At 44.9% G+C, this 25,201-nt stretch overlaps 1 protein-coding gene across 1 annotated transcript in view; it reads right to left on the reverse strand.

Moving 5' to 3' along the window:
- The window catches only part of ADGRB1 (adhesion G protein-coupled receptor B1), a 280,832-nt gene that overhangs the window by 102,789 nt on the left and 152,842 nt on the right, over nt 1-25,201 (reverse strand). The window contains exons 15-17 of the mRNA XM_070939737.1: nt 24,796-24,898; nt 22,458-22,501; nt 7,445-7,729 (exon numbers count right to left, since the gene is read on the reverse strand). Coding sequence (XP_070795838.1) covers nt 7,445-7,729; nt 22,458-22,501; nt 24,796-24,898 — 432 coding nt within the window. The remainder of the gene's footprint in view (nt 1-7,444; nt 7,730-22,457; nt 22,502-24,795; nt 24,899-25,201) is intronic.

Raw genomic sequence — 25,201 nt, forward strand, 5'->3', positions numbered from 1 at the left:
GTGGGATGGGAATGGGGATTTTGCAGTATCCTTCCCTCAGGAGTGAGGGAAGGTGGGAATGGAGATTTTTCAGTATCCTTCCCTCAGAAGTGGGGTGGGAATAGGGATTTTGCAGTATCCTTCCCTCAGGAGTGGGATGGGAATGGGGATTTTGCAGTATCCTTCCCTCAGGAGTGGGGTGGGAATGGAGATTTTGCAGTATCCTTCCCTCAGAAGTGGGAAGGGAATGGAAATTTTGCAGTATCCTTCCCTCAGGAGTGGGGTGGGAATGGAGATTTTGCAGTATCCTTCCCTCAGAAGTGGGAAGGGAATGGAGATTTTGCAATATCCTTTCCCCAGGAGTGGGGTGGGAATGGGGATTTTGCAGTATCCTTCCACGCCCACCAAGCCATGCCCACAGAACCGGTCAATGATGGGTTGTCCCCGGTTTGACCAGTTCTATAGAACCGGTAGTAAAACCTGCGGGCGTACTGCATCCAGTTTTGGTCCCCACACTATAAAAAAGATGTTGAGACTCTAGAAAGAGTGCAGAGAAGAGCAACCAGGATGATTAGGGGACTGGAGGCTAAAACATACGATGAACGGTTGCAGGAACTGGGCATGGCTAAGTCTAGTGAAGAGAAGGACCAGGGGAGACAGGATAGCAGTCTTCTAATATTTGAGGGGCTGCCACAGAGAGGAGGGGGCCAACCTGTTCTCCAAAGCACCCGAAGGCCAGACAAGGAATAATGGATGGAAACTGACCGAGGAGAGATTCAACCTGGAAATGAGGAGGAACTTTATGACAGTGAGAACAATCTATCCGTGGAACAGAAGTTGCCTTTGGAAGTTGTGGGAGCTTCATCCCTGGAGGCTTTCAAGAAAAGATTGGACTGCCATTTGTCAGAAATGGTGTAGGGTCTCCTGCTTCAGCAGGGGGTTGGACTAGAAGACCTCCAAGGTCCCTTCCAACTCTCTTAATCTGTTAAAGCTCCATAGATAGCAAAATGAAACAGCCCTTCGGTACTGGGGCCTTTTGACCTCTGGTCTGAGGTCGGCCTAATATTCTGCTGCATTCCTCTGCCACGTTGAATCGTCCATCAAGAGCAGAGGAGAGGAGTCAAAATGACTTGTTTTGGCTACAAATTCCCCGAGAGCAATCTTCATTTGCAGCTTCCTCCCCCATCCCCCACCCCTCACCCTTATTTCAGCACCCTCTAGAAATCCTTATTTTTGCACCCTTATTTTTTGCACCCTCTGGAAATCCAAGCAGAATTGTCAGATCGAGTAACACAGGAACGGATGGAAATTTGAGGCCCTGGCATCTTTCATTTTGCAAACCTCACGGTGGTTACTTAAAAATCCGAAATAACAGTCGGCTGCTCAAAAGCCTGAAACACCTTCAGCTCTCTTTCAATATTTATTTATTTATTTATTTTCTTACTCGCATCTCACATCTAGTCAAACATGCATTTATCTGAGTAAATATTTAGCCGATATATTTCAGTTAAATACTTCATATCCCAGACGCTCTGGGTAGCTTACTGAAACATAAAAATAAGTGATCATAAAATAAAGCCGCACCACTGATATGGTAAAAGCCGGCAACGTTAAGTCGGAAGGGAGGCTAAAGGAATTGCTCTGATCAGCAGTTTTGAAGTGTTTTACGATTGTGCACCAAGGCGAATCTCGTCCTTTGATTGCAACGTTATCCTTTGAATTTTTTGCACCTTTTCAAGTTTTGCAGTGTTGTGCGCTCCTTGGCTCAAACAAACAAACAAACAAAAAGGAAAGACGTCTTCAAATAAGCACTTTTCCTTGTATATATCTGTGTGTTTGTATTTGTGTGGGTGGATGGATGGATGGACTCAGATAAATGGATGGATAGAGATTGATGGATGGAGATGGATGGATGGATGGATGGAGAGAGAGAGAGAGTGTGTGAGAGAGAGATGGAAAGATGATAGATGATTAGATAGATAGATAGATAGATAGATAGATAGATAGATAGATGATGGATGGATGGATTGTAGATAGATAGATAGATAGATAGATAGATAGATAGATAGATAGATAGGGATGGTAGGTAGGTAGGTAGGTAGGTAGGTAGGTAGGTAGGTAGATAGATAGATAGATAGATAGATAGATAGATAGATAGATAGATAGATAGATAGATAGATAGATAGATAAATATGGATGGTAGGTAGGTAGGTAGGTAGGTAGGTAGGTAGGTAGGTGGATGGATGGATGGATGGATGGATGGGTGGATGGATAGATAGATAGATAGATAGATAGATAGATAGATAGATAGATAATGGATGGATTGTAGATAGATAGATAGATAGATAGATAGATAGATAGATAGATAGATAGATAGATAGATAGATGTGGATGGTAGGTAGATAGGTAGATAGGTAGGTAGGTAGGTAGGTAGGTAGGTAGGTAGATAGATAGATAGATAGATAGACAGATGATAGATGGATGGATGGATAGATAGATAGATAGATAGATAGATAGATAGATAGATAGATAGAATGGGTGGGTGGATGGATGGATGGATGGATGGATGGATGGATGGATGATTAGAGATAGAATAGTTAGATATAATTTTAGAAAAATATGCCTGCAAAATTGAACTGATTTGGCCTAATGGTGAAAGCTCCAGTCTAGAAACCAAGAGGCTGTGAGTTCTAGTCCTGCCTTAGGTTTTGTACTTTCAGAGTCCTGCCCCAAAGGAGCTCCTGGAAGAAACTGGGATGGGGAAAAGAGGCAACATGCTGGGAAAGAGAGGAAGGAAAGGAAGGCCCAAGAGAGGACCAGCTCCCCCTTCTATCAGCTCCCCGCTTCTGTGAAAAGCTCGGGATCAATTCTTTGCCCCCCACCCTCCGAACTCAAACTTTCCACAACAGACAAGATATTGATGCCTTTGCTAATTAGGAGCAGGAGCTTTTTCCTTCTTTTCTTTGAAGCTATAATTAATTCAGAAAACATTTATTGTGCCCAGAGAGACATGATCACCCTCAATTAAAGCACATGGATCTTTAATAACCCAAAATATTTTCCAGGAGGGCTGGGAGGATTTTCCTTTCACTTCAGTAATACAACATCCATTTTTATAAGCTGCTTTTTTTCTTATTATATCTGTCAGATATCTTCCTCGGCTAAATGTTGAACTGGTTCTTTGATCTGAGAAACTGTGGTCTCATTCAATTCCTTCCTTCCTTCCTTCCTTCCTTCCTTCCTTCCTTCCTTCCTTCCTTCCTTCCTTCCTTCCTTCTTTCTTTCTTTCTTTCTTTCTTTCTTTCTTTCTTTCTTTCTTTCTTTCTTTCTTTCTTCTCTCTCTCTCTCGCTCTCTCTCTCTTTTGCAACAAAGCAGATATGTTTTGGGATTCACTTCTGGGATTTTATTCCTTTGTGTTGCAGTCCAGCATACGTTCCAGAGATTTCTGTGTGGTCTCCCATCCAAAGATGGGAAAAGAATTAAATGTACAAGGAAGCAGGTTTTTAAAGGAAGAGGCTGCCTTGGGAGCTGGGGGGGCTCCCTTTTATTGGAGATGTTGAATCAGGTGCTAGATGACTACGTCTCAGGGGATGCTAAAGGAGTGGGTTTCAGTATCGGGCAGGGGGTTGGGCTAGATGATCTCTAAAGCCCAACTCTAGCATGCAATGACTTTATGTCAGGTCAGTTCAATTCAACTTGATTGATTAAAACTAAGGTTTCCACTGTTACTTGGATACTGCCAGGATGTGTATCCTTCCTTCATTGTCTATTGCTTGCATTTATCTCTTTCTCTCTCTTTCCCTCCCCCTCTCCGTCTTTCTACACAGACACACACACCTCTATCATCTATCTATCTATCTATCTATCTATCTATCTATCTATCTATCTATCTATCTATCCATCTATCTATCTATCTTCTATCAACCTATCAACCTCTCTCTCTCTTTATATCTATCTATCTATCTATCTATCTATCTATCTATCTATCTATCTATCTATCTGTCATTTTCTATCAACCTATCAACCTATCAACCTCTCTATCTATCTATCTATCTATCTACTATCTATCTATCTATCTATCTATCTATCTATCTATCTATCTATCTATCTATCTCTATCTATCTATCTATCTATCTATCTATCTATCTATCTATCTATCTATCATCTATCATCTATCATCTATCTATCTATCTATCTATCTACCATCTATCTATCTATCTATCTATCTATCTATCTATCTATCTATCATCTATCTATCTATCTATCTATCTATCTATCTATCTATCTATCTATCATCTATCATCTATCTACCTACCATCTATCATCTATCGTCTATCACACTGGTGAAATCCAATTTTTTTATTACCGGTTCTGTGGGCATGGCTTGGTGGGCATGGCAGGGAAGGATACTGCAAAATCTCCATTCCCACCCCACTCCAGGTGAAGGATATTGCAAAATCTCCATTCCAGCCTGAGGTGGTATTTGCCGGTTCTCCAAACTACTCAAAATTTCCGCTACCGGTTTACCGAACTACTCAAAATTTCCGCTACCAGTTCTCCAGAACCTGTCAGAACCTGCTGGATTTCACCCCTGATCTATCATCTATCTATCTATTGTTGGACTATATTTATTATCTACTATTTAAACAGATGTATGTATGTATGTATGTATGTATGTATGTATGTATGTATGTATGTATCAATCTATCGATCTATCGACCTATCTATCTATCTATCTATCTATCTATCTATCTATCTATCTATCAATCTATCATCATTTATCATCTACCTACCGTTTACAATCTATTGTCTATCATCTATCTATCTATTGCCAGACTATATTTATTATCTACTATCTAAACATACCAGGATAAATGGCCTGGAAGCTAAATTGTATGATGAATGGAATTAGGTATGTTTAGCCTAAAGAAAAGAAGGCTCAGGAGCCTGGCCTAAATCTTCTCCCCTTTTTAAATGTAAATTTTAATTTGTTTTTAAATTATGGGGTATTTTAAATTTGTCTCAGCCAAATTATTTAATTCATTTTTATTCTATTTTAAATTTTTGTATTTATGTGTTTTATTCTGTGGCTATTCACCGCCCTGAGTCCTTCGGGAGTAGGGCAGTATAGAAATTCAATTAAATAAATAAATAAATAAATTAAATAAATAAATTTAAATAAATAAGAGCCTTGGTACTACAGTGGTTTAAAGCACCCTGTTATTAACACAGCTGCCTGCAATTTACTGCTGGTTCGAATCTCTCCAAGGCTCAAGGTTGACTCAGCCTTCCATCCTTTCTAAGGTAGGTGAAATGAGGACCCAGTTTGTGGGGGCAATAAGCTGACTTTGTATAAATATACAAAAGTATGAAGGCTATTGCTTAACGCATTGTAAGCCGCCCTGAGTCTCCGGAGAAGGGCGGCATATAAATCAAATTAAAAATAAATAAATAAATAAATAAATAAATAAATAAATAAATAAATAAGCTGACTTTGTATAAAATATACAAAAGAATGAAGGCTATTGCTTAACGCATTGTAAGCCGCCCTGAGTCTCCGGAGAAGGGCGGCATATAAATCAAATTAAAAATAAATAAATAAATAAATAAATAAATAAATAAATAAATAAATAAATAAATAAGCTGACTTTGTATAAAATATACAAAAGAATGAAGGCTATTGCTTAACGCATTGTAAGCCGCCCTGAGTCTCATGAGAAGGGCGGCATATAAATCAAATTTTAAAAAATAAATAAATAAAATAAATAAATAAATAAATAAAATGATAGCTGTCATCTATCACTTGAGGGGCTGTCACCGAGAAGAGGGAGTGAACTTATTCTCCAGAGCACCTGAAGGTAGAACAAGAAGCAATCGGTAGAAGCTCCTCAGAAAGGAGATCCAACCTGGGAATAAGGAATAATTTCCTGACAGAACAACGATTAAGCAACAGAATAGCTTCCCTCCTGGAGTTGTGGATGCTCCATCACTGAAGGTTTTCAAGAAGAAATTGAACAGCCATTTGTCTGAGATAGTATAATGACTCCTGCCTTGGGCAGGACTAGAAGACCTCCAAGGTCTCATCCAGCCCTATGATTCTATTATTTCCTGGTACCCAGCAGACCTCATCCTACTGTTCTTCTGAGCCCAGATAAATCATGCTGAACTCCATACCCTAAAATACAACTTGCCCATCTTCAGAGTCCTAAAGAGGTTGCATTTTAAAGAAAATCCAGAAATGGGATTTTAATCAATCAATCAATCAATCAATCAATCAATCAATCAATCAGGGAGCCTGGATAGCTCAACAGACTAAACGCCTGTTATTAACATTCAGCTGTCTGCAATTATTGCATGTTCGAATCTCGCCAGGCTCAAGGTTGACTCAGCCTTCCATCCTTTCTAAGGTAGGTAAAATGAGGACCCAGATTATGGGGGCAATAAGTTGACTTTGTATAAATATACAAAAGTATGAAGGCTATTGCTTAACGCATTGTAAGACGCCCTGAGTCTCCGGAGAAGGGCGGCATATAAATCTAATTAAAAAAAAAAAATCAGAATAAAGCTGGAAGGGAACTTGGAAGTCTTCTAGTCCAGCCACCTGCTCAAACAGGAGACCCTGTATCATTTCAGACAAGTGGCTGTCCAGTCTCTTCTTAAAAGCCTCCAGGGCTGAAACACCCTAAAACATTAACAAAAAATACACTCAAAACATTCTGAATAAATCACATCTAAATAAACCCGCAGATGCATTCATTCACTGGCAGCAGTTAAACGAAAAGGGGGGGGGTGTGTGAACATGTTCCTTTGAGAAGCATTTTTCCATACAGTGTTGGCTGGAGGCAAAATATTGCTGCCAGACTCTTCAAACTCTTCAAATGTCACCTTTTTCTGCTTTCTTTGAAGATCCACAGACTCATTCATGCAACGAAGAGCCAGAGGGAAAAAAAAATCTTAGCGGAGCTTTTACAAAACCCAGGTTTTTTACACCTCTGGGACTTGCTGAAATTCTCTTTTGTTCACCGCAAGGCACAAAAAGAGACAGCTAGTCTGTCTGAAAGCCCAAGGCCTATCATCCCCAGCCAGCAGGGAGGTATTCATCTAATCCATCTGGAATGCAGATGACCAAGGGACGCAGCCTTTGAGAAACAGAATGAAGGGGATACAAGTAATCCTTGATTTATGACTTGTTCTGCCCCAGCTACGGACACACAAACTCTATACAAAGCTTATTTTACTCAAATAACTTAGTCTTTATCAAACAAAGGCTGTTAATAAACTGTCTTAACAGCCTACCAGAATTCTAAGATAAGGTAATCACAGTCTTACTAGAGTTGGCAGAAAGCCCAGAAGCAATTTTGCAGATGTGAAGGAGAGTGAATTAAAGTTGTTCCCTACAGCTTGTTGCAAGTGGCATTCTCCTTAAATAGGCTAAGGGAGTGGCCAATTAGCCCCAAGCCTTACTCTCGAGGAGACCTCCTCCTGAGGAGCCACTCCTGCCTTTTGGCAGCTCTCCATGCCCGTGTATTGAGAAGAAGCTCCTCCTCTTCGTCCTCTTCACTTAAGGGAGCTTCTGGAGGTTCTGAAGGCCCTGGCTGAATCCCCGCCCCTGGCACCACATCTTCTCCAGCCTCCTCACTGTCCGACTTGAGTGCCAACTGCACAGGCTGATGATGCAGCACCACTCCAGCCTCCTCACTGTTGGAATCAGCTACAATCTGCACAGGCCGCTGACGGGCCACAACATGACTGCAATTGAGCCCACATCTTCTGTTGTTAAGCGAAACATTTGCAAAGTGAGCTTTAAGTGGATCACTGCAGCTGTTAAGCAAGTCACACGGTTGTTAAGTGAATCTGGCTTCCCCATTGACTTTGCCAGTCAGAAGATCGCAAAAGGGGATGACCCCAGGACACTGCGACCGTCAGAAATACGAATCAGCGTCTGAATTTGAATCACCTGACCAGGGGGATACTGCAACCAACAGGCATGTGAAAAATAGTCAGTTACTTTTTTTTAGTGCTGCTGTAACTTCAAATGGTCACTAAACGAAATGTTGTAAGTTGAGGACTATCTATATAAGGGAAGTTGATAAAGATGGGGCTGGGGCCCATTAAAAGCATTCGGAAATCTTTCATGGCATCAATCCTGTATTTGGGTCATGCTTTTTTCTGGAAGGATTTTAACTCTTCCATTGTTGGAGTTGTCCCACCTTCTTTACAAATTGGCTTATGGACAATTCCTTCCCCCCCACCCACTTCGTCCTGCATATCAAGAGCTCTGCAAGGTGAGTTGACTTAAAAAGCGACTCAAAATACTTCCAGACCAACGGGTGGACTTCAATCTGGAATTCTCAGGTCCGAGTCCGAGACTTCAACCACTAGACTGCACTGTCTGAATTTAGTGGACAGGCTATGAGGCAGGGATGTCCTGAGGGTATGGTCAGACAAGTCAAGAGGGAAGGTGCAATGGTCAGCCTAGAGGTAAAGGAAATTTGGAAGACGGGAGGGGAGGAGGAGAGGAAGGAGAGGTGTGGAGATGAAGTGTAGAGAGAGGTGGATGAGAGGAAGGAAGGAAGGAAGGAAGGAAGGAGGGAGGGAGGGAGGGAGGAAGGAAGGAAGGAAGGAAGGAAGGAAGGAAGGAAGGAAGGAAGGAAGGAAGGAAGGAAGGAAGGAAGGAAGGAAGGATATTGGGTGAGGGAACAAGGCAGGGAGGGGTAAGGGGTAAGAAGGAAGGAGGGAGGGAGGGAGGGAGGGAAGGAAGGAAGGAAGGAAGGAAGGAAGGAAGGAAGGAAGGAAGGAAGGATATTGGGTGAAGGAACAAGGCAGGGAGGGGTAAGGGGTAGGAAGGAAGGAAGGAAGGAAGGAAGGAAGGAAGGAAGGAAGGAAGGAAGGAAGGAAGGAAGGAAAGATATTGGGTGATGGAACAAGGGACGGAGGAATAAGGGGAAGAAAGGAAGAAAGGAAAGTTGCTAGTTGCTAGTTTGCTCTTCTCTGCCTTTTTTCCAAAGTCTCAGCATCTATTATGTAACGTGGTGACCAAAACTGGATGCAGTGTTCCAGGTGTGGTCCTTACTCTTCCCAATAACTCCCATGCATTCTGATAAACAATCTTGATTTATAAACCATCCTCAGCCACTTCTAGCTGACAGGACTCTTGCTGGTTTCCCCTTCTCGTTCATTGCCTTCTCAACTCCTGCTGCTTCTGAGCATAAACCAACCATCAATCAAACCTCCAAAGGCGCCAGGTGCATTTCCTCTCATTTGCTGTTGAGCGTCATCCTGGCTCAAAGCTGATGGCATCCAGCTGTTCCCAGGGATTTCACCATCAAGGTGGGGAAGCGATCGCTGGTTTTGGTGCACGCTACAACATCAGATTGGGTTCTGATGCCAGAACGCAATGAGAAGATGGGGTGAAATATATTTATTTTATTAAGAAATTTATGGAGAAGATTTATGCGGTCGCCCAACTCATTCAGAGTGACTCTGGGAGTCACTCCAACACAAAAGCAAATAAATCTTCAATCCCTTGGTGACAACAAACCAACCAACCACTTGATGGGCTCCATATCTAGTTGGGTTCCTCAAGCCCGTTGGCAGGACCATGTCTTCAGGGCCTTTTAAGAGTGTCCAATTGAGGGGGTCAGTATTATCTCTGCAGGGATGATGTTCCACAGGGAGGGAGCCCCCATGGAGAAGGCCATTCTTCTTGGTCCCACCAGAGATGGGCCTCCTTAAGAGAGGGGACCTATAACATATCCTGCCTCCCCACTCTGGTGGGTCAGGTAGATGTTAACTGGGAATAGGTAGTCCTTCAAATAATTTGGGCCCAGACCATGTAGGGCTTTAGAGGTGACAATCAGGACCGACCCAGAAGCAAATTGGCAGCCAATGCAGTTCTCACAAGACATATGACCCATTCACAAATCTAGGCTTGTTGAGAAACATGCAGGTCACTTCAGATACTTTTCAAGGGTAGCTCCTCATAGAGCATGTTGCATTGTTTTGAGTATCACAACAGGGCATCCATGGGACTTCTGTGTTGTGTGATTCCACAACACTATGAAAAGATGTCTATGGAGATTCTCAGTCATCCAGGTCATGGTTGCCCGAAAGATGCTTTTTTCAAGAGGCAGCTGGACTTTATGTTTTTTTCTTTGAAGATGTTTCACTTCTCACCCAAGAAGCTTCTTCACCTCTGAGCTTCTTGGATGAGAAGCAAAACGTCTTCAAAGAAAATCCAGAAAATCCCGTTGCCTCTTGAAAAAGCAGCTTTGGGTCTATGAGAAGTTGTTGGGAAGGCACAATCGCAATTTGCGGTGAGGATGTTCATTCATTTAATTGACCCAAATATCTTGGTGGGTTCTACCCACTCTTATATCTAACCTCTGAGATTAAAATTAAAGGTGGTTTGAAAAGGAACTGGGGTCAGTGAAGATTATTAGGGGGAAAAATAACATGGGTTTGATTCGACTTTTTTTAATTCCAACTTTTATCTCTCTCCCTCATTCTCCCCCTCTCTCTCATCATTTTTTATTCTGTATCTCATTCTTTCTCTCTTTCATTCTCTCTCTTTCTCTCCCTCCCTCCCTCATTCTTTCACTTTCTCTCATTCCTTTTCATTCTCTTTCTCTCATTCTCCCTTTCATTCTCCCTCTCTCATTTTATCTCTCTCATTTTCTCTCACACTCACTTTTTAATTCTCTCTCTCATTCTTTGTTCCTCTCTGTCTCTCATTCTTTCTCTCATTCTCCCCCTCACTCTCACTCTCTCTCATTCTCTCTCATTCTCATTCTCTCATTCTTTCTCTCTTTCTTTAATTCTCATTCGCTCGCTCTCTCTCATTCTCTCTCACACACTTTCATTCTCTCTCTCATTCCCTCTCACTTTGTTCCTCTCTGTCTCTCATTCTTTCTCTCACTCTCTCTCATTCTCTCTCATTCTCATTCTCTCATTCTTTCTCTCTTTCTTTAATTCTCATTCGCTCGCTCTCTCTCATTCTCTCTCACACACTTTCATTCTCTCTCTCATTCCCTCTCATTCTTTGTTCCTCTCTGTCTCTCATTCTTTCTCTCATTCTCCCTCTTTCTCTCTCATTCTCATTCTCTCTCATTCTTTCTCTCTTTCTCTAATTCTCATTCTCTCTCTCTCTCTCATTTCTCTCTCCCACACTTTTCATTCTCTCTCTCATTCTTTCTCTCTTTCTCTAATTCTCATTCTCTCTCTCTCTCATTTCTCTCTCCCACACTTTTTCATTATCTCTCTCATTCTCTCTCATTCTTTGTTCCTCTGTCTCTTCTTTGTCTTTCTCTCATTCTCCTTCCCTCCCTCCCTCTCGTTAAAATTTAAAATTTCCCCTTTGCTGGCTGGCCTCCTTTTCAAATCTTTCTTAGCTTGTCTCGACCCAACTAGCCTGAGAGATGACACACATCTCCCGAAGCAGCCCAAATCTCTGCCTTCTCCCCCAATAAGCAATTAAGAAACATTAATAAGCCCATTTGTATGCATTTGTGTCAAAGACCCCTGTCTCCCGACAATTTCTCTTCCGACCCGTTCTAGACAAATGCATCGCGCTCTCAGCCGAGATGCTATAGAATCAGACCCGGACTTAGCAAAAACGGTCCACAAACAAAGAGAAATAATAATAAACGCGGAGACCAAAAGCATTCAGCGGGCCATTGATAGCTCTGCCTTCCGGTAATTGGCAGAGGAGGGATAAAAAGCACGGGAAAATCCATCTTGGTGGGAAATAAGATCTAGCCATTTAGGGTCTCCCTTCTCTGCTTCATCAATCAGGATCAAAAGGAGATAATCCCCATCCTTATCTCCACGTTTATGGACTGCAAAAAAAGCGACATCGAGTGTCAAAGCTGCCTTCCTTCCACTCCGTTGCAAAGCTGGGTTGGGTAGCAGAGCAGGGCAGGGGCTCAAGAAATACGGGCCGGGTTCAAGTTAGGAGGAGGAGATTTCTAATTAAAAGGAGATGGAGAGCAAAATAGTATTTGTTCCACTTTCTGGGGAAAACATCCAGGAAACATTTTCCTCCATAGTTCCCTAAAGCAGGAGGGTCCAAACTTGGCAACTTTAAGATGTGTGGACTTCAACTCCCAGAATTCCCCACCTGGCTCCCTCCCTTCCTCCTTCCATCATTCTTCCTCACCCAGTATCCTTCCTTCCTTCCTTCCTTCCTTCCTTCCTTCCTTCCTTCCTTCCTTCCACATACCTCCTTCCTGCGTTCCTTCTTTCCCTTCCCTTTCCCCACTTGTTCCTCCTCACCCAGTATCCTTCTTTCCTTCCTTCCTTCCTCACACATACCTCCTTCCTGCCTTCCTTCTTTCCCTTCCCTTCCCTTTATTTTATTATTTATTAGTTCAATTTATATGCCGCCCTTCTCCGGAGACTCAGGGCGGCTTACAATGCGTTAAGCAATAGCCTTCATACTTTTCTATATATCTGCTTAGTAGGGCTTTCGGGCCCCCCCAAGTGGTGTTCTTTTTTTATACAAAGTCAGCTTGTTGCCCCCACAATCTGGGTCCTCATTTTACCTACCTCGAAAGGATGGAAGGCTGAGTCAACCTTGAGCCTGGTGAGATTCGAACTTGCAGTAATTGCAGGCAGCTGGCTAGTTAACAGCACTTTAGTCTGCTGTGCCACCAAGGCTCTTATTCCTTGTTCCTCCTCACCCAGTATCCATCCATCCTTCCTTCCTTCCTTCCTTCCTTCCTTCCTTCCTTCCTTCCTTCCTTCCTTCCTTCCTTCCTCCCTCCCTCCCTCCCTCCCTCCCTCCCTCCCTCCCTCCCTCCTTCCTTCCTTCCTTCCTTCCTTCCTTCCTTTTCCCTTCCTTCCTTCCTTCCTTTTCCCTTCCTTCCTTCCTGGCTTGTATTTTATCACGTTGGAGAAGCCTCTGCTGAGTTTAGTTCCTGGAAAGAACTGGGTAAAGGCAGATGGGTTTTGACTTGCGATGAGAGTGCTAAAGAATTGCAACCCTCAAAAATCTGTTTCATTCTGATTCTGGCAAGGCCGTGGGAAGATCAGCAATGAAGTATAAATATTTTTTTTAAAAAAAATTGCCAGATTGGCCATACAAGCTTCAAACCTCCACCAACACTGGCAGGGCACACTACTGTATATAAACACAAAGTGAGCTCAACACGCACTAGTGCTGATGATGCTACCTTGACTGGTCATGAAACGTCTGTAAGAAAACAACCAAGCTCAGAGAGCACCAAGAATCCCACTGTCGTCGTCATCCTCCTCCTCCTCCTCCTCCTCCTCCTCCTCCTCCTCCTCCTCCTCCTCCTCCTCCTCCTCCTCCTTCTCCTCCTCCTCCTCCTCCTCCTCCCTGCAAATCCCACTCCTTTCTAATACTGATGATGGTTTTTGTTTTTTGTTTTTAATTTGATTTATATGCCGCCCTTCTCCGGAGACTCAGGGCAGCTTACAATGCACTAAGCAATAGCCTTCATCCTTTTGTATATTTATACAAAGTCAGCTTATTGCCCCCACAAACTGGGTCCTCATTTCACCTACCTTAGAAAGGATGGAAGGCTGAGTCAACCTTGAGCCTGGTGAGATTCGAACCTGCAGTAATTGCAGGCAGCTGTGTTAATAACAGGGTGCTTAGACCACTGTACCATCAAGGCTCTTTTTACCTAGTTAAATGTTACCTAGTTGGGTAATGAAACATCTGTAAGAAAATAACCAAGCTCAAAGAGGAGCACCCCACAATCAAGAGCATATAACAGACCTCAGTGCACATGGATATCACATCAACATTAGAGATAGATTCTGTGTAAAAATATCCAGCAAATTATTCTGCTCTCTTCCACTCCCATCACCTGATGCCTTTTATGGAGGAAGAACCCTGCTTTGGAAACCCCAAAACCCAGCTTGTTGAGCTCAAAGTCACCTGTGTGCTGATCTCAAAACAACGTCCTTCTTGTAATCCTCACTGGCTTTAGTTCCTACAATGAGTGGATCAAGTCAACTCTAGGAGGCTGTTCCCGTTTGCCCAGAGATCCACTCCCCAAAAGCATCCCTTCAGACCAGCGGTCAAATCCAGCAGGTTCTGACAGCAGGTTCTGGAGAACCGGTAGCGGAAATTTTGAGCAGTTCGGAGAACCATTAAATGCCACCTCCGGCTGGCCCCAGAGTGGGGAGGGAATGGGGATTTTGCAGTATCCTTCCCCTGCCACGCCCACCAAGCCACACCCACCAAGCCACGCCCACAGAACCACTAGTAAAAAAAAATTGGATTTCACCACTGCTTCCGACCCTAAAGAATGATTTTTTAATATATAAATTTTATTATATTACATTACAATACAATACAAATAAAATCGAGTGGTATTTTCTATACAGATTAAATTCATTCTTTTGTTATAGTGCCTCCTTACTTACCTATTCGTTCTGGTATTTACACTATCTCTTATCTTTCCCTTATTCGATTATCCATCCATCTATACCAAAGTTCCTACCGCCTCCCATTCAAACCCCAAAGAACGCTTTATCTCTCTTTTCAACCACAAATCTCAGCTTGTAAGTTCTCCCTACAGCCTCCCATTCAAACCCTAAAGAAAGCTTTATCTTTCCTTTCAACCACAAATCTCAGTTTGTAGGTTCTCCCTACAGCCTTCCATTCAAACTCCAAAGAACGCTTTATCTCTCCTTTCAGCCACAAATCTCAGCTTGTAAGTGTTCCCTACAGCCTCCCATTCAAACCCTAACGAAAGCTTTATCTGAAATCTTAGCTTGTGGGTTTTCCCTACACCTCCCCCTTCAGATCCTAAAGAATATTTCATCAGTCCTGTCAATCCAAAATCATGGCTTGTAGCTTCTGCTAGAACCAGAGATCGTATTCAGCCGGTTCGGACCAGTTCGCCTGAATTGGTAATGGAAATCGCGGATGCCCCTCCGCCCCCACCTGCCCCGGCTCTATGCCGTCCTATTTAGGGATGTTTTTGAGGCAGGGCGCATGCGCGGAAGGCCAGATGCCTGTGCGGAAGGCAGGCGCATGTGCGAACTGGACGCGCACGCGGGGCGAACCGGTAGCAACATAATGTGCAACCCACAAACCCTAAAGAATGCTTCATCTGCCCTGTTAACCACAAATCTCGGCTTGTAGCTTCTTCTTACACCTGCCCAATCCCAGGGCTGGAGGACAGAGGAACATTATACCAACTTTACCAACTTTCTGAACTGACTCCTGTTCAGGGTGTGTGATGGTCTCCTCTGCCCCTGGCTGTCTTGGAAGTATCTCATTGGGGATTCAGGATCGGTGGCCTTCTCTGTTTTTTTTTTTAATTCCGGGAATTCCGCTCTCGGTTTTCCATTCCTCCCCTCCCTTCCTTGCTCTCCCTCTTCACAACTCTCTCCCCTCCTCCCTGTAGAGTCGATTAAACTTTCAGGGCTGAGCACCGAAGAGATTTGTGTGACTGGTAAGCATGGAAACCTGTAGAGAGGCCCCTTTGGCTGGGACACAACTGGAGCCAAACACAATTGGGAAATGGGAGCTTTCTGAATGGACTCAACAACACACACACACACACACACACACACACACACACACACAGGCAGACTCTTTTTGGAAGGAGGAGTGTGGGTGGGTGGGTGAAAGGTAGTGGGGGGATGGGGGTCATGGAAGAGATGTAGGAGCTGAAAGCCATGTCCTCCTCTCCCTCCGCCTCCCTTTCTCCTCCTCGCCTTCTGGCTCCCTTTTTCCTCCTCCTCCTCCTCCTCCTCCTCCTCCTCCTCCTCCTCCTCCTCCTCCTCCTCCTCCTCCTCCTCCCTTACTCCCTCCTCCTTTCCTTCCTCACCTCCTCCTTTTCTCCTCCTCCTCCCCTTCCCCCTCCCCTTCTGCCTCCCTTTCTCCTCCTCCTCCTATCTTCCTCCTCTCTTTTCCCCTCCTCCTTTCCTCCTTTCCTTCCTCCACCTCCTCCCTTTCTCCTCTCTTTCCTCCCCTTCCTCCTCCTCCTCTCTTCCTCTTCCTCAATCTCCTCCTCCTTCCCCCCTCCTCCTTTCCTTCCTCCACCTCCTACTTTCCTCCTCCTCCTCCTCCTCCCCTTCCCCCTCCCCTTCTGTCTCCCTTTCTCCTCCTCTTCCTCCTATCTTCCTCCTCCTTTTCCCCCTCCTCCTTTCCTCCTTTCCTTCCTCCACCTACTCCCTTCCTCCTCCCTTTCCTCCTCCTTTCCTCCCCTTCTGCCTCCCTTTCTCCTCCTCCTCTCTTCCTCTTCCTCAATCTCCTCCTCCTTCCCCCCTCCTCCTCCCAGGCACAGACAAAGTGGCTCCATGAAGCCATAGGCCATGTTGGCACATGGAATTGCCCAAGCCAGCCAGCTCTTCTCTGGCATTGTGAGAAATTCAGAACATGAAAAAGGGGAAACTGGGAAGGGGAGGTTTAGAAAGGAGAAATGGGGATAAACAGGCTTGACTGTCAACCAGAGACCACCCTTTTCTCTTTCTCATCCATTCAGAGGTTGGGTTTTTTTTTGGATTTCGTTGCAATTTTGAACAGTGGCTAAGCAACCACTCATAAGTCAAGGGCCTCTTGTAAAGTACCTTGAGCTTAGAGAGAGGCAGAGGTTGGTTGAAGTTTACCCAATATTTTCTTTGGTCAACAATTAACCATATGATGAATGATTGAGGGAACTGGTTATGTCCAGTCTAATGACGTGAAGGACTTGAGGTGAGATGATAGCAGTCTTCCAAAATTTGAGGGGCTGCCACAAAGAAGAGAATAGCTTTGGAGAATAGCTTGACTCCCTCTTCTTTGTGGCAACCCCTGAGATATTGGAACACTGTTATCATGTCACCCCTAGTCCTTCTTGTCAATTAAACTAGACATACCCAATTCCAGCAACTGTTCTTTATATGTTTAGCATCCCAGACAATCCTACGGACCCTGTTCAAGCATCACTTACATGCCATGTCCTGGATAGAGGGGAGTGAACTGCCAATGATCTTTTCCGCTGTCCTCACCACTCTCTCGTCCCTTTCTGGATCGGGACTCCCTACACACAGTCACTCATGCCCTCGTCACCTCCCGCCTGGACTATTGTAATGCTCTCTACATGGGGCTCCCCTTGAGCAGCACGCGGAGGCTCCAACTGGCGCAGAGTGCGGCCGCGTGGGTGATTATGGAGCAACATGGCGCTCCCGTGTAACACCTCTCCTGCGCAAGCTGCACTGGCTCCTGGTGGTCTTCCAGGTGCGCTTCAAGGTTTGGGTTACCACCTTTAAAGCGCTCCATGGCTTAGGACCTGGTTATTTACGGGACTGCCTACTACCACAAATAGCCTCCCACCGGCCGGTACGCTCTCATAGAGAGGGGCTCCTCTGGGTGCCATCAGCCAAGCAGTGTTGTCTGGCGGCCCCCAGGGGGAGGGCCTTCTCTGTGGGGGCACCCACTATCTGGAACGAGCTCCCCCCGGAGGTACGGAGGATTCCAGATCTGCGCATTTTCTGCCGTGCTCTTAAGACCCTCTTATTCTAGCAAGCCGGCCTGGCCTAATTTTCTCCCCTTTCTTTTAAATTTTAAATTGAAATTTTAATTTGTTTTAAATTTATTGGGATTTTAATTGTCGTGGGCTAAATTATTTAATTTGGTTTTAAATTGTTTTTAACTTTTGTATTCACTTCCCCGCTGCCCTGAAAGAGGCGGTGGTGAGGCCTCTCCTCAAGAAGCCGTCCCTGGATCCAGCAATATTGGCTAACTATCGTCCTGTCTCCAACCTTCGCTTCATTGCGAAGGTTGTTGAGAGTGTGGTCGCGCAACAGTTTCCACAATTCCTGGAGGAAACATCCTATCTGGATCCATTCCAGTCGGGTTTCAGGTCTGGGCACAGCACGGAAACGGCATTGGTCGCGTTGGTTGATGATCTCTGGAGGGCTCGGGACAGGGGTTATTCCTCTGTTCTGGTCCTATTAGATCTCTCAGCGGCTTTTGATACCATCGACCATGGTATCATGCTGCACCGGCTGGAAGAGTTGGGGGTGGGAGGCACCGTGTTACGGTGGTTCTCCTCCTTTCTCTCCGACCGGTCGCAGTTTGTGTTGGCAGGGGGGCAGAGGTCGACCTCGAGGTCTCTCATTTGTGGAGTGCCGCAGGGATCGGTCCTCTCGCCCCTTCTGTTCAACATTTATGTGAAGCCACTGGGCGAGATCATCCGTGGCTTTGGGGTGAGATACCACCAGTACGCTGATGACACCCAGCTGTACATCTCCACCCCAGGCCACCCCAACGATGCCCTTGAAGTGATGTCCCAGTGCCTGGAGGCTGTGCGGATCTGGATGGGGAGGAACAGGCTCAGGCTCAACCCTTCCAAGACTGAGTGGCTGTGGCTCCCGGCATCCCGATATAGTCAGTTGACTCCATCACTGACTATTGGGGGCGAGTCTTTGGCCCCCACTGAAAGGGCCCGCAATCTGGGAGTCCTCCTGGATAGACAGCTGTCTTTGGAGGAACATCTGACGGCTGTTACCAGGGGGACCTTTTATCAGGTTCGCCTGATTCGCCAGTTGCGGCCCTTTCTTGATCGGGATTCCCTGTGCACAGTCACTCACGCCCTCGTCACCTCTCGCCTTGACTACTGTAACGCTCTCTACATGGGGCTCCCCTTGAAGAGCACCCGGAGGCTCCAGCTGGTCCAGAATGCAGCAGCGCGGGTAGTGATGGGAGCAACATGGCGCTCCCATGTAACACCACTCCTGCGCGAGCTGCACTGGCTCCCGGTGGTCTTCCGGGTGCGCTTCAAGGTGTTGGTTATCACCTTTAAAGCGCTCCATGGCATAGGGCCTAGCTATCTCCGAGACCGCCTGCTGCTACCGATGACCTCCCATCGACCCGTGCGCTCCCACAGAGAGGGCCTCCTCAGGGTGCCATCAGCCAAACAATGTAGGCTGGTGGCCCCCAGGGGGAGGGCTTTCTCTGTGGGGGCTCCCACCCTCTGGAATCAGTTGCCCCCGGAGATAAGAAGAATCCAGGACCTCAATGCCTTCCGTCGTTCCCTGAAAACCTATCTTTTTCAGCAAGCCGGGTTGGCTTAAGAAGAAATTTTTAAAATTTTTAAATTCTTTTAATTAGTCTGCGATTTTTAATTTTTTGGGCCAAATTTTATATATATTTTTAAATGTTTTAATATTTGTATTCTATGTTTTTTATCTTGGCTGTACACCGCCCTGAGTCCTCAGGGAGAAGGGCGGTATATAAATTCGAAATTAAATTAAATTAAATTAAATTTCTGTATTTTATCCTGTGCCTGTTCACCACCCTGAGTCCTTCGGGAGTAGGGCAGTATACAAATTTAATAAAACTAAACTAAACTAAACTCTCCACTGCCTTCCCATCTGAAGGACTAATGCTTCCAAACCAGACTGTAATGCAATACGACAGGATGCTCTCGATCATCCCTCTATAGCAGTGATGGCTAACCTTTTCCGGACCGAGTGCCCAAAGAGCGTGCACGTCAGGGGTGAAATGCTCCCGGTTCAGACCGGATCGTGCGATCCAGTAGCAATTGTAGCAACTGGTTTGGAGAACCAGTAGCGATGGCGGCGCGAGGCTCCGCCCACCCGCCCGGGGTGTCATTACTTCCTGGTTTTAACCAGGAAGTAATGTGTTTCTTACCTTCTGCGCATGTGCAGAAGGTTTTATGCATGCACAGAGGGTCTGTGCGTGGATGTGATGTGCGTGCATGAGCGAGTGAGGCGAGCGTGTGTGCGCGGCACATGCACTTCCGAACCGATAAGGAAGGTAAGTAGATTTCACCCCTGGTGCACGTGCATGCACGAACCCCCAAAATGCATGCATGCACCCTGCCCCCACCGCATGTGCAGCAGCGACCCAAAGACCAGCGGAGCTGAAGTGGGGCAACAGCTCGCATTCCATCAGAGAGGGCTGTGTGTGCTACCTCTGGCATGCGTGTCATAGGTTCGCCATCACAGCTCTATAGGAAGTGGTAAGGACAGACAAGGAACATGTACTTTTCTCATGTGACGCCGAAAAGGCAGACATGGCTGTGCCCGCTTCACCAGGGTCTCACTGTTGAGCGACCAAGCCAGCCTACTCGTCAGCTGCACACCCAGAAACTTGATGCTGCTAAGATAACCACCTCCACAGGTGAATCATAAACCCACACAGGAGTGTGTGGCTGTGCCTTGCCTTTTCTGAAATCGACAACGATCTCTTTCGTGTTTCCAAGAAGCCTGTTTTTTTATTGCACCAGTTCACCCAGCCCTCGGTGGTTCCTTTTTGTCACATCCAACTCAAGTGTAAACATTGGGACGTGTGATTGAGGAGAAATTAACCATTAGCGCAGACCGGGTTTGTTCAATCAAAAGGGGAAAAAAATAGAAAAGCCATACGTAACTATACAGCTTAAGTATCTATCTAAATGCAGATGAGCTTATGATGGAAATGTGTTTTTTTACAGACCCCTCGCATCCTGGACATAAATTGTTTCAGCTCCTACCCTCAAAATGACGCTACTGCACACCAGAACAACTAGACACAAGGACAGTTTTTCCCCCAAATGCCATCACTCTGCTAAACAAATAATTCCCTCAACACTGTCAAACTATTCACTAAGTCTGCATTACTATTAATCTTCTCATCATTTCCATCACCCATCTCCTCCCACTTATGACTGTATGACTCAGTGGTTGTTGCCCCTGGGTCAGACCAGTTCGCACGAACCGGTAGTAAAACCGACGGGAGGCTCCGCCTACTGACCCGGACGTCATCGTAGGCGATCTGTACATATGCAGAAGCTTCCGCACATGCGCATGTGCGGACACGATGCGAACTGGTAGTAAAGATAAGTAGAACCCACCCCTGATATGAATGCAACGTATTGCTGCATCCTTACAATTTTTATTGACTGTTTCCTAATATTATTTATTTTATTAGATTTTAGATTTTTATACCGCCCTTCTCCTACTGGATTTGATTGCTTATTTGTACCCTATGACTATCATTAAGTGTTGTACCTTATGATTCTTGACAGATGTATCTTTTCTTTTATGTACACTGAGAGCATATGCACCAAAGACAAATTCCTTGTCTGTCCAATCACATTTGGCCAATAAAGAATTCTATCTATCTATCTATCTATCTATCTATCTATCTATCTATCTATCTATCTATCTATCTATCTATCATCTATCTATCTATCCATCCATCTATCCATCTATTTATCTAATTGTTTCCTAGTATGATTTGATTGCTTATTTGTTCCCTATGACTATCATTAAGTGTTGTACCTTATGATTCTTGACGGATGTATCTTTTCTTTTATGTACACTGAGAGCATATGCACCAAAGACAAACTCCTTGTCAGTCCAATCACACTTGGCCAATAAAGAATTCTAATAATTCTAATTCTTTCTACCTACAGTATATATTAATACACACGTACCACACATACAAAGGAAAAGGAAGAATTCAGACAGGTGGCATTCCACTCACAAAATCAGTGAACAGCGTCTGTAATTTTAGGCGGAACCTTTGCTGAAAGCTTCATCAACCTTTTTAAAAATGATGCAAATTCGGAAGCTGAACTCAATAGGTAGTCTGTCTCTCACTCTCCAAAAGAAAATAGCCACAAAAGCTGTTGAACATTTTTTTTTTTCCCCTGATCTACGTTCATAAGGAAGAGCCTCTCCATGTTATGGGCCTAATGTATTTCCTAGACTCTTCTAAACAAAATAAAATAAGTAAATACCAGATTTATTTCCCAACATCTGTATTCACCTCTTGCTATTTCTTTCCCATGCTATCACACTGCGTTAATGTAGGACGGAAGCTTGGCGGATGTGTCTATGTTTATTTTATTTTATTTTTTCAACTTCATTTTGCGCTCCAAAATCTGGAGGAATAGCAATAGCAATAGCACTTAGACTTATATACCGCTTCACAATGCTTTTACAGCCCTCTCTAAGCGGTTTACAGAGTCAGCATATACTGCCCCCAACAATCTGGCTCCTCATTTTACCCACCTCGGAAAGGTGGAAGGCTGAGTCAACCTTGAGGAATGCTTGAATAGGATTTGTTGTTTAGGGTTTTTTTTTTTTTTTTTGCAAATACATCCCCAAATAGCTACGGACAAAAATAAAGGGGGAAAGACCATCAGGCAATTTATTTAGCGTGTGGCAGTGGTCCCCAAACTTTTCGGCTCTGTCATGGCGGTGGGGAGGGAAGGGATGGTCTTGCAGGCATGTACACCTTTAAGAAATGCAGCTTTGCATGCTCGTCAGCAGCTTGAATGGACTGGGAGTTGGGGACGCCTGGCATACGGCGATGTTACATTAGCCAGGAACCATCACTCCAAATCAACACGGATGGAACCGAACAGCGAAGACCACATCTGACCAGCTTCCATTTCCTCCAAACGCAGCTCTTGCCAGCCACCCCAGCAAATACATTTGTGCTTTTTTTCAATCAGAAACAAACAAACAAACAAACAAACAAACCCACTTGACTTACACATCAGCTTCATCCCAGACAATGCAGGTTTGATTTGTGGTCCCCTGATTGGAGAGAAAAAAGGAGATAAAATAATAAATCGGAGTGCAATCCACAGAGTGATGCTCGTATCAATCAGGCAGTCCCTTAATCCATGTTTGTGGATGTGTGTCTTCCAATTTGCCTAAAAAGCCTACATTTTGACATCTCCTCCTGACAAAATTCAAATTTATTTATTTATTTATTTATTTAATTATATTTTTATACCGCCCTTCTCCCGAAGGACTCAGGGCGGTGAACAGCCATAATAAAACAATATACAAGACAAATTTAAAAACCATATTAAAATAATTCAAATTTTGGCCGAATTTAAAATTCCCATTCTAAAACCCTTATAAAACCATATTAAAACCCATATTTAAAACCCAATTAAAATTATTGTCCCATCAGACCGGCTTGCTGGAATAACAGGGTCTTCAGCGCACGACGGAAGGCATGGAGGTCGGGGATCCTTCGTATATCCGGGGGCAATTCGTTCCATAGGGCAGGAGCCCCCACAGAGAAGGCTCTTCCCCTGGGAGTCGCCAGTCGACATTGTTTGACCGATGGCACCCTGAGGAGGCCCTCTCTGTGGGAGCGTATCGGTCGGTGGGAGGCAGTCAGTGGCAGCAGGTGGTCCTGTAAATATCCAGGCCCTAAGCCATAGAGCGCGTTAAAGGTGGTAACCAACACCTTGAAACGCATTCGGAAGACCACTGAGAGCCAGTGCAGCTCGCGCAAGAGAGGTGTTACATGGGAGCTACGAGTCGCCCCCATTATCACTTGCGCAGCCGCATTCTGGACCAGTTGGAGCCTCCGGGTGCTTCTCAAGGGGAGCCCCATGTAGAGAGCATTACAATAGTCCAGACGGGAAATGACGAGGGCATGGGTGACTGTGCGCAAGGCGTCCCGATCCAGAAAGGGACGCAACTGGGAGATCAGGCGAACCTGATAAAAGCCCCCCCTGGCTACAGCCGTCATATGATCATCCAACGACAGCCGTGAGTCCAGGAGGACGCCCAAGTTGCAAGCCCTCTCTGAGGGGGGTTAGAGGTAAATGACAGGGGATGTGATGTGTCAGCTTCTACGCCAGAGGAAACACAGTTAGGAATCAAGGTTAGCGGTACACAAGCTCGAATGCTCTGCTCGAATGAAAAAATAGACGTTATTCATGGATTCCAGGACACCATAAAGATTGTGGATCCTTCCTGATTTTTTTTTTAAAAAGGTATCTATCCAGGATAGGCAAATGGAAAATGTGCAGTAGGTGTTTACTTGAGATCAGCACTGTTGTAGAGAGACCTGGGAAGCCATAGAAGATAATATTTGTAGCTCATGGTTGGGCTGTTTTGTGTTCTCTAAGCTCGGTAGTTTCCTTGCAGATGTTTCATGACCCAACTAGGTAACACACTCAGTGCTAGAAGGGAGTGGGGCTTGCAGGAGGAGGAGGAGGAAGAAGAGGAGGAAGAGGAAGAAAAGGAGGAGGAGGAGGAGGAGGAGGAGGAGGAGGAGGAGGAGGAGGAGGAGGAGGAGGAAGAAGAGGAGGAAGAGGAAGAAAAGGAGGAGGAGGAGGAGGAGGAGGAGGAGGAGGAGGAGGAGGAGGAGGACGAGAAGGACTGTGAGGTCCTTGGTGCTCTCTGAGCTCGGTTGTTTCTTTGCAGATGTTTCATGACCCAACTAGGTAACACCCTCAGTGCTAGAAGGTAATGGGTCTTGCAGAGAGGAGGAAGAGGAGGAAGAGGATACTGTAGGATCCTTGGTATCCTCTGAGCCTGTTGGTTTTCTTGCAGACGTTTCATTACCAAACTAGGTAATATCATCAATGCAGTGATGTTACTCATACACAAATGCTGATCTTCACATCATTTAGGCTTCCTGGTCAATCTCCCAGCTCACGGTTGTCTTTCTTCAAATGTGTCCATGAGCATTGGACACAATATTCCATATAAGCAGTCTGATTTGGACCTTCCCTTTCTTTTCCCAAAAGGAGAAGGAGGGAGAAGGAGGACGGTGAGGTCCTTGGTGCTCTCTGAGCTTGGTAGTTTCCTTGCAGATGTTTCATTACCTAGCTAGGTATAACATCATCAGTGATGAAAGGGAGTGGGTTTGGCAGGAAGGAAGAGGAGGAGGAAGAGGAAGAAGAGGAAGAACATTGAAGTCACGGAATAACAAGATGTCGTAACTTCATGATCGGGGACCTCTTTCTTTCTCCTCAGCAAATTATTCAACCGAGAGAGAAAAATTCATTTCAGTTCTAAGTTCTATTCCCACCCAAAATCCTTCCCTTCTCAGTGGTCCCAAGGCAGGAACGATGACTTACATTATACAAATGGGAGAATTCGATTTCCATCATGGCGACCAGGGATTGAGGTTCTGGCTTGACAGTCACAGAGATGATGCGCGAATTGAGTACTGTGGTATTCCTAGAGAGAAGGAAGGAAACAGATAAATGATGGGAGATGGAAGAGTATTCAGAGAGGTCAACAGAAGAACAGTCCTTTGAGTGATTCCTTCAAAGAATTTTTACCTCCTTTTTCCGCATAATGGACAGATGTCAACTGAAAAGAAGACTAGGGGATGACAGTGGTCCGATATGTAAGGGGTGTCACAAAGAAAAGGGGGTCAACCCATTCTCCAAAGCATCTGAGGACAGTTGGACTAGAAGTCCTCCAATGATCTTTCCAACTCTGGTTCTTACTCTGAAACTAATCAAGGAGAAAATCAGC

Source organism: Pituophis catenifer, unplaced genomic scaffold (genome assembly GCF_029215685.1).
Source record: "Pituophis catenifer annectens isolate HBS135680 unplaced genomic scaffold, rPitCat1.0.hap2 SCAF_3, whole genome shotgun sequence".
NCBI classification, from domain to species: Eukaryota; Metazoa; Chordata; class Lepidosauria; order Squamata; family Colubridae; genus Pituophis; species Pituophis catenifer.